Raw genomic sequence first — 12,587 nt, 5'->3', positions numbered from 1 at the left:
CTTTCGTTCAATGACCAATTGGATTTTAATAGACTGATGATCAAAAATTTCCTAATATAATTCATATTTGACGCTTTCTAATTCCATCTGGTGATCAAAATTGGAAACAAAATGGCGCTTTATTGCTTAGTTGTTGTTTTGAACACTTTTACACATTTCAGTTTCGTAAGACTGAGACAAAGATTGTAAGGGTTTTTCCCATTTAATGTCCCATGAAATTGTAACCCCCCGTTTTGTTGCAATTTGTATCATGACTGGAGGAACTATAGGTTCTCTCATCAGGAGGCTGAGGGGCTATATTAGGAAAAATCCATTGGTAGCATTTATTTCAGTCCTGCTGGTCGTTTAAATGCAATGTTTTGTTTCACTATCTTTTGCTCTGATCGGTTTTTTTGTCTGACTTTTAATTTTTTGCTCTCAAAATTGCCACTATCATGTAAAAACCGTGGAGGGCATAAGTTCTCATAGAATTTTAAGGCTCACTGACTGATTCAGTTCAATTAAAGTACAATTAGTATCTTGACAGGGTTGGAATATAGGTTATCGGATCATTAAGCTGAGGGATATATTGGGAAAGACCCGTTGGTAGCAGTTATTGCAGTCCTGTTGGTCTTTTAAATGCTTTTTATTGTTTTGCTAAGTTTTCGTCTGATCGTGTTTTTTGTTGGACTTTTAATTTTTTGCTCTCAAAATTGCCATTATTATGTAAAAACCGGAGAAGGGAGTAAGTTCTCATAGAAATTTAAGGCTCACTGACTGTTTCAATATGCGGTTCACCGACACCATTCTAGACGCTTAATTGTATGGTAAGAAGTGCACTTTTAAAAGCCTGACAACATTATGCTCAGGTGTATCGCAATAATACCCTTCTTTTGTGGTCTGGTTCACATATAAAATTGAAATTTCTCAACTTAAATGATACCGCCATTTATAGATGGAGCAAAATAAACGGATGTTCTTAAAAAACTAACGCAATAACAAAAATATGAAAATTTAATGTATATTTAAATTTGCTATATAGAGCAACATCAAGTAAAATGCAACTTAAAGATATCCTTTTTATAACTAAAACGATTTCAAGTCAACTAATAAACAAGACAGTAGAATTGAAAATTCTCGGAATACCGTGTATCGGTAAAACAAAAGTTTCTAAAGTTTTGTTTTCCTGATTGTTTTTAATTTTTTATTCAAGATAGTTGAGTGTAGATTTTTGAAGTTCCTAGTGACTTTTTGCAGTTTCAGTAACATTTTGAAACATTTGAATGTTTTGATTTGCTCCCTCTTCTCTTTCACTCTCTCTCTCTCTCTTTCTCCTCTCTTTCTATCTCTCTCTCTCTCTCTCTCTCTCTCTCTCTTCTCTCTACTCTCTCTCTCTAACTCTCTCTCTCTCTCTCTCTTTTTCTCTGCCTCTCTCTCTCTCTCTCTCTCTCTCTCTCTCTCTCTCTCTCTCCCCTCTCTCTCTCTCTCCCCTTCTCCTGTCTCACTCACGCTCTGTCTCTCCTCTCTCTCCCTCTCTCTATCTCAATCGCCAATCTCTCTCCTCTCACTCTCTCTCTCTCTCTCTTTCTCTCCTTTCTCTTTTTCCTCTTTTTCTCTTCTCTTCTCTCTCTCTTTCCCTCTCTTTCTCTCTCTGCAAGCATTCAAAGTTTTATAATTTTTTTCTTCAAGCAAAAAAATTCTTGTAATAGAGCTTTGCGCCTGTCATGCATCTCCTCCGACGTTGCTTTTCATCATTATAGCATACTTCGCGTGATTTTTCCTTCTTCGAGACCTTTCTACGCTCAGTTTTCATTATATTGAGTTGTTGGGTATTCTCGTTCGAGATCCACTAGATATAGTTTTGACGCCTTTTCTTTGGCTTTGGGATGACGAGATCAATCATTTGGAACAACCATTTTTACCATTAGTTCGTATGAAACCATGATTACTATGGCGTTAAGGCTGAAATGAGTTTAATCTAATTTGATACCCCATTCCAATGAAGTATCATTGGATGTAGTATCGATAAATTATCAGGTAAAAACCGGGGGCAATAAGATCTCTTAGACTCTTAAGGCTCACTGACTATTTCAATATGCGGTTCACCGAACTATTTGAGACGCTTAACTCCATAGTTTGAAGGAGCTCTACAACACTAAGCTGACGTGTATTGCACTAATCTTATGCAATAGTGTTCTATTTCATATTTCAAGATTGAGATTCCTCAATTTAAATGATACGCCATTTAATAATTGGAGCAAAATAATTGGATGTTGTTACCATGCTGAATCAATCAAAAAATTTGAATTTTGAGGCACAATTTTTTTTGCTATACCTAGAATCATCAAGTAAATTGTATCTGAAAATTCTTTCTATAATTAAAACAAGTTCAAGTTAAAGAATAAAAAAACAGAAAAATTGAAAGTTCTCGGATTACTTTATATCGGTATAAGCAAAACTATCTAAAATTTTGATTTCCCGTTTGTTTTTATTTTATATTCAAGATCGTTGAATTTAGATTTTTGAAGTTCTTGGTAACTTTTTACAGTTTCAGTAACATTTTGGAAAAATTCAATGTTTTGATTCGCCAAAATATAGTTTTTGAATTGAGAAACATAACAACTGTTGACTAGTATTTCAATTTAAACTCCTGGCTACGGTACTCCTGGCTTGTCTTCAGCAATGGCTACTTTTGTGCTATAAGTCAGTCTCGAATTCTTGTGGTACTTTGCACTGATCTATCGTACGCCAATCAAACGCTTTCAAAATTGTTAACAACATTCGCTCACAGGCTGACCTACCTGTGAGTCTTTTTCGAAGAATCAGAAAAAGTTAATTTTTTCGATGGTTGCACGTTGTAGACGGCAAACCATTTATGTTTAAACCATCAGAGAGGACCCTCATTAGGTGTCAACCTATAATTGGAGGGACGACTAGGAGAATTTATGAGTGAGACAAACACGTGAATATTATGTTGATTACGTCTTTACAACCTTTTTTTGACTTCACCTCTAAAAAGATTTTTTGTGCTTCCAGGAATCCACACGAAGGGCTCCACTACTTCTCAGTTTGTTGAGATGAGTAATTCCTCTGTAAGTCAGCAAATTGTTCTGGACTTGGTTTCTTATGCTTGGCACAAGATAAAAAGCTAGAGTTGAACCTTGGGTATCATTTTTATTTCCAACCAATAATTCATTCAGATAATTTACCGTAATTTCTTTACTCGCTTTATGACTTTGTCGATATAAATTCCATAGATATTTGAAATTTGATGACTGGTAAATAGTTCTTCGGTTGATTCTGTTGGCTGGAAGTTAATCAATCTTAGAATTCGCTTCTGTAGTAAATCAATAGATACTAGTGATCGTCTTGACGTATATCCACGAATAATGATGGCATATTGAAATATGGGTTGAAGGTATGTTCCTTAGCATCTCAATAGTAAGTTTCTCCACAATATTTCTCAGTCTTACGACAATTGGTGAGTGTTTTATCAATTTGTTTCTAACCTTTTGATATGATCCTTGATATTCAATTTATCGTACAGATCAATGTAAAGGTATTCTACTGACACTGATGGAAAAATTGAACTCCCATTTAAAGTTAAAAAAATTTGTTGCGGAGCCCAAAAACTGGACCTAATTGGTTTTTACTCATTGATTAAGGATAACTTTATTTTTTCAAAACAGTATGGCATTTCTCCAACTTCTTCGATAAGAGTTTGCGTGCTTTCCTTATCCTGCTCATACAAAAAATTCATGTCATCAGCAAACAGAAAAGGAATCAAGTTTTATCCAATCTAAGATAAACCGTTTATATATGTGATGAACATTAATTGTCCTAAGAGAGAGCCTTGAGGTAGAACACACTTTGTAACGAGTTAAAAAATGGGCGCAGTATATTTTCTAAGATCATTCAGAAGCAAACTTATATCTTTTACGAAATCTGCCAGTCGATAAAGTTCAATAAATACACACAACTATATAGGACAATTTCATCATATTTTTACATTTTTCAGCAACCAGGTTTAGCGAGGTAAGTTGAAACTTCACTTTCCGAACATTCAGAAATTGATGGGAGTATATGTCTACCTCACCATTCTTTGAGATGCCGATATGACAGAACATTGAGATAGATTCCCTTGAATCAAATAATATTTCGTTGATTTGTTCGCACAGCAATGTCTCGGATAGAAAAACTACCGATTGTTTGTTTCCCGCAAATTTTTGATATAAGATTCTAATTTATGCAAATGTTTCTTATCGACTTTATATTCAGATGTACTATCCAATTATCTCCTACAGGAAACTGACTCAATTTGTTTTGATTGCAGTTTTTAAGATGGCCCTCTAGCAGAAAACTGGAGTTGTTTTGCAGGCATCAGTCACTAGTTGTGGAACATGTTATTTTTCGAGTTCGATAAAATTTGCAAACGCACTTTCATCCTTGTTATTTTCTTATAACACAATTCTCTCATTCAAAATACCAACTGCATTAATATTGGACTGCTCACGTAAGTTCTTTGCAATTTTCGCTGGTAGAAGAGTTATATCATCATAGATATAGACAAAACTGCCAGAATATCGCAAGTTTTTCTTAGGAGTCATAAACAAAAACTCCAGACGAATTTTGCTATAATTGGGCAAGTACCCTTAGGGCTGGGAAACTTCTGGCGATATCAAGCTGATATCCGAGAACTTCAAGCTGATATCCTCTCTCTTGATTGTGATGCCAGTTTGATCCACTGCATCAATTAATTTCGTGTATCGATCCTCATTGTCTGTCTCGAGAATACCACGAGTACGGATGTTTTCTCTCCAACGGTATTGCTTCGTGGAATCTGCATTGATGCGATTTGCCACTTTCCGACTCACATCATTTTCACCAGTCTGCTGCTCTCATATTGGACACTTCTTGGGCCATGCCGAAACAACACAGGAAGAGTTGGTCCAGGAATCCTCTCGTGGTGTTCTTTGGCAGCCACGTAGGTACCCATGACAGACACTTGGCTCCTGCGACCCCAATGCACTCGATATAGTGTATTGCTCACTGGTCGTCATCCTCTGATGTTGAGGCTCGGGAAATTTTGGGAGGCATTCAAACCTGAAGCAATTTATTAAGTTTATTACAACAATTAGGCTGTATGTCTGCCATCCACGTTTTTAATGTTGTTTTTTATTGTTGTTGTTGGGGATTTTCAGTTTGTCTCGAAGTAATTTCTCCCTGTTGTTGGTTTATAATCTTGGCCACTGATATCGGCAGAGGTGGCTATCACATGCCAGCTGCCAAGGACACACGTTCCGCTCTGAGAAACTGTTTTGACGATTTTTCAGAATCTTCATAATTCGGGTTTTTAAACCATTCGGATTTAAGATAACAACTTCATATCTAATAATATTCCCAATCCGGCTATCTGGTAGAAGAACTCGTGTAGGTCTTTTTCGGTTCTGACCTTTTTGAGGTCTAAGAATAGATTTTTTTTCTTTTCTGCGTCACGCGGAATTGGAATGGGGCAATAATAGAACTTCTGTTAAGCAAAATCGACAAAAGTAAGCTGTTCAATTGCAGACACGCAGAGAGAAACATTAGATCCTGTCTAAATAGAAGCTTTTTTTGGTTAAGTTTGAATTTGTTCGTTATCTAGTTCAGTACTCTCTTTTGAAACCTTTCTAGTTTGTGCAATTCCAATCGAGAACCGTGAATGAACGGGGCCCATACGTCAAACTCGGCAGTAGCATCAATTTGTAGAGACACATCTTGACTTTTTCGTTCACTTTGATCGACAGATTTTGTCTCAATTACAAAAATCCATTGTTGGTCTTTTGAAATCAAATTTCCAAATGCTCGGACCAAGTTAGCGAAGTATTGATAAGTACACCAAGGTCCGTTACTGAGTTCGATGACTCTAGAGGGCCTCCGGCAAGTTAAAAACTGAGTATACGTCCTTTAATGACTAATTGAGAACACTTATTTGGAGCCAACTCCATCTTGTTTTCTTTCACCCATTGTGCAACTTGTACGAGGTCAGATTGAATCTCTGTCTCAAGATTTCCGTGTGCCAAGAGTTTTAAATCATCCGCATGCAGAAAAAGATCGCCAAACTTGACGACAGCTGGAACATCATTCACGAAAATGCAGAACATTAGCGGCCCCATGAGAGAATCTCGGGGAACACCACTGATCATGTCCAACGTCATAGAGGAGACAATGTCTACTCTCACTATATCTGCAAGTTATGTGTATGTGTCTGCATCTATGTGACCGGATATTGTAGGAATTGCGTACATTACATGTTATTTCGTATACCTAGAGCTATTTTAGATGCTGGTGAAAACAAACAAAGACTTTCGTTAGGTTTTAAACAGGGTTTTAGTTTTGGCGTTGCGTAGATCACTGCAAGATGCGTTACCTTTTGCAGTTTTTCATTCAGTCTAATGCTGAATTGGCCCCTATAAGGTAAGAAAAAAATGGGTATGTCCTTCTGCTTTAGCTTAATGTTTGAGTTGATTTCCGCTGTTGTTTTTGCGGTCTTTTTTGATTGACCTAAAGTTTTTCCAATTGTCCGATTAACAATGCCTGACGACCACTTTTTTGGAATCTTGACTTTCCGCCATATTTTTTCACTGAGTTTTAGGGCTGCGTCAGTTGCTTGTAGAACGAAAAAGTCTATGGATTGTACTCTGTACAATATTTCTTTTGATATGAAGAGGAGCGCAGCTACGGAAATTTAGAATTGTTCCAGTGTCTTTGGGTTCTGTGACGATTTACAAGAGACTTTGCTTGGTTCATCAACGTAGACTGCCATATCCAAGAAGGCTTGTTTATGTTTGTTGTCCATTTTTTTTCATTGTGTATATCTAATTTTATGCAAATCGTTTCCAATTTGAAGAAAATTATTTGTGTTGTCTTCAGCTGTGCAAATTATGTCATCTGCATATCTTGCGTTTTCTTCAAGTTTGGCTATTCGTTGGTGAGTGTTCGCATTCAAAGCATTTCCAAACAACGTCCTGCATTTTTTCGTACTGCCCCTTACTTACCTTTTGACATTTTGTGATAACAGTTCTCACATTTTTTGCACTCGAAGGCCTTGCTATTCCAAACCACTTTTTTATGAGATGGGAATTTTCGTTAGAGGTTTTTGTTTCTCCCAAGCTCGTCCTCAGTGCTAAGTTTTTCTTCAAAAGTTTGATCCAATCGACCTTTAAATAGCGGGGGGGGGATGTCACTGGAGTGATGTCAAAATAAATGGACGTTGTTTTAAATTTTAACGACTAGGATGTATCACTCCCTTCAGCAATAACAACAGTTGCCGTAAATCTACTACAACATCAACAGGCATAGTTGAAAGTGTTCTGTTATGAGCGGGAAAGAGTCAGAAAATGAACGATTTTGTCATTTATAGAGCAGTTAAAATTGAATTTGTATTTGCTGACCTTTTGTCTAAGTTCAGATGGTTTTCAGTTTGATGTTTTGCCGGAATTTTTCAACTCCGAGATTTAGGCATTATTTTAAGTGGACATTAGTTTAACATGATGCCTGCAGCTTATGCTTAAAATTGGAAACAACAAGTTATAGACATCCAAATAGTGCTTCAATTTTGAAAAGAGCTCAATTTTGAAAATTGCTTCAATTTTAGATTAGGTAATCGTTTGCTATGTAGCACTTTATATGTCATGAAGTGGCACATTCAATCCATTGGAACCTGTCACGTTTCAGCTTTCTCTGTTGGTACAGTTATCTCAATAAATAGGAATCTGAACTTCTAAATTTTTGAAATGAAATTAAGAAATGGAAATGTTTTTTTTTTTAAAAAAAAAATATATTCAGATGACCTTTTGTTTTTTTTCAAAACAAAAAAATCGGCTGCAAAAAATTTTTTGAAAGCTAATTGTAAAAGTGCAGGACAACCAATTATTGAGCTAGTGAAACGACCACCCCAAAAGTTGTGGATTACTTATGATCAGAAAATTAGCTCTTAACTATGGTAACCATTTTTTATGCAAATTAGTTTCCTTTTTGTACTTTTCTTTGGGTATCCCTATCAGAGGACAGCCATGTCATTACAGTACCATTGGAGGTGTGTAGTTTATTACAGTACTAATAGACATTGTATTTAAAAGGTCACCATATTATAAATGACAACTAACAACACACCTCTATTATTGAATAGCTGACGTGAGTGATCTCTGCATTAAACAGTATTTTTTACTTATTCACCAGCGCACGTTTGTTAAGAAAACTTTGTATATTTTTATCTTTGCACTTTCAATTTGGATAATATATGTTTTAGCGTCAAATTAAGTTTTTCGTTTTTGTACCTGTTTTTGGTGATACATTTATACTGTTAGTGAGTGCGTTTCGCATATTGATTGTACAACTCGTAGTATCTTCAGTTTGTAACTGCAGATATATAATGTCTGCCACACCCAAGAAACGAGAACGGCTGTCTGCAGGTGTTGAATTGTCCTCCTGTGGTGACATCAAAAGCGCACTAGAATGCACAAAAGAGTCAGGATATGAGTTTGTTGTGCTGCCAATTAAAGAACCGTCACAGTCATCATCGGAATGTAACTCTGCCAAGCGAAGCTTTAAAAGTAAGATGAACATTTTTTTGATGAGAATATATTGTTTTTGCCTTCAGTACTACTTTAATTCTTATATAGCACGTTTATGTAAAAAATATGCACGTGGGCCTAAAAATTTTACGCCCACAATACGTGGGGGATGCAGAAAGGGTTAAGTACTAGCTTATAGGTTCACTTCTCTTCCTTTCCGTAGCAAATTGGTGATGTAAATTTGGATAATCCATTTTTAATAATGTATTGCTCTCAAGCAAAGTTTGTAGCAATTATAGTAGTCCTGTGGTCTTTTTAGCTTACCCCCCCCCCCCCCCCCCCCACTTAATGCTAGCATCCCTTAGCGTCAGCTGGCTTCTTCCGAATACAACTGCTCGCCGGTCGTCAGTTAGTTATGTTTTATGTTATTAGTGTTCTTGATTCGGACCAAATACTTTTACTGCTTCTGTTTGAGATGAAAATGAGAAAGTATTGCTTCCTGCATGGCTATCAGCGGCTATGGGTCCATAACCTATCCGATAGTTTAGGTTTGCAGAATAAAGGTGCTTACCGGGTGCTAATTGTCGATTGACTTCAGAGGGTTTTTTAATCTATTTGATCTAAGTTGCAGTAAATTTAATGACTTTTCGGGTGATAAAAGGTGACCTAAAATGTCAAATGATTTTGCAAGTTTTTTGTTCCACCCCATTCGGTGGAAATTGAGCAGTTTGTCGTCTACAGGATTGGAGTATTATGTGCGAAAGTACATTACAGAGCCTCCTTGTCTAATTCACGATTTCTTGCTACCTTAAGTATCAACTACTTTTTCATCACGACATAATGCTATTTCTCCGAGGACGATTTAAAATTGGTTTCAAAAAGCCAACGAAGTTGTAGTTGTTGCACAGAGCTGCAATTCGCTGGTAATTTTTGCGGGATACAGGCGCTTATTGGCGTTTTAAACTGGTACCCTAGTTGCATTTGTATCATAATAAAAATAGATATATTAGTAGTACTGTGACTGCCTATCCACATCTTGCTTGTGGTGCGGCGAACTTGCTGCATCTACGATATGGCGAATGACATGCGGTACCCGGGTTAGGGGGGGGGGCAGGATGGGCATCCTCAACATCGGGGGAACGGGGCCATGAAGGCGGATTATTCTGTGCAGTGTGGTCGTGTTGGACTGATGGTTTTAAGTCCTGCCAGTTGGGTACCTCTACTGGTCTTTCGCACAGGTCAATCACTTTCAGGTCCAAGGTGTTCTTATTGCAGTTGAAAATGTGGTTTACGTCATGTGGTGCTACTTCTCATTTGGGTCTATCATGTGGTGCTACTTCACGACATAATGCTATTTCTCCGAGGACGATTTAAAATTGGTTTAATAAAGCCAACAAAGTTTTTAATGTTGTAGCAGCTGTTGTACAGAGCTGCAATTCTCAGGTAAATTTGGCGAGATACAGATGCTTCTTGCCGTTTTAAACTGGTACCCTAGTTGTGTTTGTATCATAATAATAATAGATTTATTAGTAGCGTGACTGCCTATCAACAACTTGCTTGTGGTGCGGTGAACTTGCTGCATCTACGCTATGGTGAATGACATGCGGTAACCGGGATAGGGGTCCAGGAGGAGCATCCTCAACATCGGGGCAAGGAAGGCAGATTATTCTGTGCAGTGTTGTCGTGTTGGACTGATGGTATTAAGTCCTGCGATTTGGCTACCTCTACTGGTGTTTCGCACAGGTCAATCACTTTCAGGTCCAAGGTGTTCTTACTGCAGTTGAAAATGTGGTTAACGTCATGTGGTGCTACTTCACATTCGGTTCTACCATGTGGTGCTACTTCACGACATAATCCTATTTCTCCGAGGACGATTTAAAATTGGTTTCATAAAGCCAACAAAAGTTTTTGTTGTAGTAGCTGTTGTACTGAGCTGCAGTTCGCAGGTAATTTTTGGCGGGATACAGGCGCTTATTGCCGTTTTAAACTGGTACCCCAGTTGCAATTGTATCATAATAAAAATAGATACTAGTAGTAGTGTGACTGTCTATCCTCAACTTGCTTGTGGTGCGGCGAACTTGCTGCATCTACGCTATGGTGAATGACATGCGGTAACCGGGATAGGGGGCCAGTAGGGGCATCCTCAACATCGGGGGAACGGGGCAAGGAAGCCAGATTTTATTCTGTGCAGTGTTGTTGTGTTGGACTGATGGTATTAAGTCCTGCGAGTTGGCTACCTCTACTGGTGTTTCGCACTGGTCAATCACTTTCAGGTCCGTGCTGTTCTTACTGCAGTTGAAAATTTGGTTTACGTCATGTGGTGCTACTTCACATTTGGTTCTACCATGTTGTGCTACTTCACGACATAATCCTGTTTCTCCGAGGACGATTTAAAATTGGTTTCATAAAGCCAACAAAAGTTTTTGTTGTTGTAGTAGCTGTTGTACTGAGCTGCAATTAGCAGGTAATTTTTGGCGGGATACTGGCGCCTATTGCCGTTTTAATCTGGTACCCTAGTTGCATTTGTATCATAATAAAAATAGATACTAGTAGTAGTGTTACTGTCTATCCACAACTTGCTTGTGGTGCGGCGAACTTGCTGCATCTACGCTATGGTGAATGACATGCGGTAACCGGGATAGGGGGCCAGTAGGGGCATCCTCAACATCGGGGCAAGGAAGGCAGATTTTATTCTGTGCAGTGTTGTTGTGTTGGACTGATGGTATTAAGTCCTGCGAGTTGGCTACCTCTACTGGTGTTTCGCACAGGTCAATCACTTTCAGGTCAGTGATGTTCTTACTGCAGTTGAAAATGTGGTTTACGTCATGTGGTGCTACTTCAAATTTGGTTCTACCATGTGGTGCTGATTCACGACATAATGCTGTTTCTCCGAGGACGATTTAAAATTGGTTTCATAAAGCCAACATAGTTTTTGTTGTTGTTGTAGTAGCTGTTGTATAGAGCTGCAATTCGCAGGTAATTTTGGCGGGATACAGGCGGTTATTGCCGTTCTAAGCTGGTATCCTAGATGCATTTGTATCATAATAAAAATAGATATATTAGTAGTAGTGTGACTGCCTATCCACTACTTGCTTGTGGTGCGGCGAACTTGCTGCATCTACGCTATGGTGAATGACATGCGGTAACCGGGATAGGGGGCCAGTAGGGGCATCCTCAACATCGGGGCAAGGAAGGCAGATTTTATTCTGTGCAGTGTTGTTGTGTTGGACTGATGGTATTAAGTCCTGCGAGTTGGCTACCTCTACTGGTGTTTCGCACAGGTCAATCACTTTCAGGTCCGTGCTGTTCTTACTGAAGCTGAAAATTTGGTTTACGTCATGTGGTGCTACTTCACATTTGGTTCTACCATGTGGTGCTACTTCACGACATAATGCTGTTTCTCCGAGGACGATTTAAAATTGGTTTCATAAAGCCAACAAAAGTTTTTGTTGTTGTAGTAGCTGTTGTACTGAGCTGCAACTAGCAGGTAATTTTTGGCGGGATACAGGCGCCTATTGCCGTTTTAATCTGGTACCCTAGTTGCATTTGTATCATAATAAAAATAGATACTAGTAGTAGTGTGACTGTCTATCCACAACTTGCTTGTGGTGCGGCGAACTTGCTGCATCTACGCTATGGTGAATGACATGCGGTAACCGGGATAGGGGGCCAGTAGGGGCATCCTCAACATCGGGGCAAGGAAGGCAGATTTTATTATGTGCAGTGTTGTTGTGTTGGACTGATGGTATTAAGTCCTGCGAGTTGGCTACCTCTACTGGTGTTTCGCACAGGTCAATCACTTTCAGGTCCGTGCTGTTCTTACTGCAGTTGAAAATGTGGTTTACGTCATGTGGTGCTACTTCACATTTGGTTCTACCATGTGGTGCTACTTCACGACATAATGCTGTTTCTCCGAGGACGATTTAAAATTGGTTTCATAAAGCCAACATAGTTTTTGTTGTTGTTGTAGTAGCTGTTGTATAGAGCTGCAATTCGCAGGTATTTTTGGCGGGATACAGGCGCTTATTGCCGTTTTAAGCTGGTATCCTAGAT

The 12,587-nt window shown here is 38.4% G+C and overlaps 2 protein-coding genes across 5 annotated transcripts in view; one reads left to right on the top strand and one right to left on the bottom strand.

Annotated features, from left to right (window-relative positions):
- The window catches only part of LOC142340576 (uncharacterized), a 200,557-nt gene that overhangs the window by 17,434 nt on the left and 170,536 nt on the right, over positions 1-12,587 (bottom strand). The gene's annotated exons all lie outside the window — the stretch shown is intronic.
- Positions 1-12,587, top strand: part of LOC142340572 (protein arginine N-methyltransferase 5-like) — a 102,388-nt gene that overhangs the window by 55,676 nt on the left and 34,125 nt on the right. The window contains exon 2 of the mRNA XM_075391240.1: positions 8,384-8,573. Coding sequence (XP_075247355.1) covers positions 8,393-8,573 — 181 coding nt within the window. The 5' untranslated portion in view covers positions 8,384-8,392. The remainder of the gene's footprint in view (positions 1-8,383; positions 8,574-12,587) is intronic.

Source organism: Convolutriloba macropyga, chromosome 6, assembly GCF_964194025.1.
Source record: "Convolutriloba macropyga chromosome 6, txConMacr16.3, whole genome shotgun sequence".
Classification (NCBI taxonomy): Eukaryota; Metazoa; Xenacoelomorpha; order Acoela; family Convolutidae; genus Convolutriloba; species Convolutriloba macropyga.
This window is presented reverse-complemented; position numbering and strand designations above follow the sequence as displayed.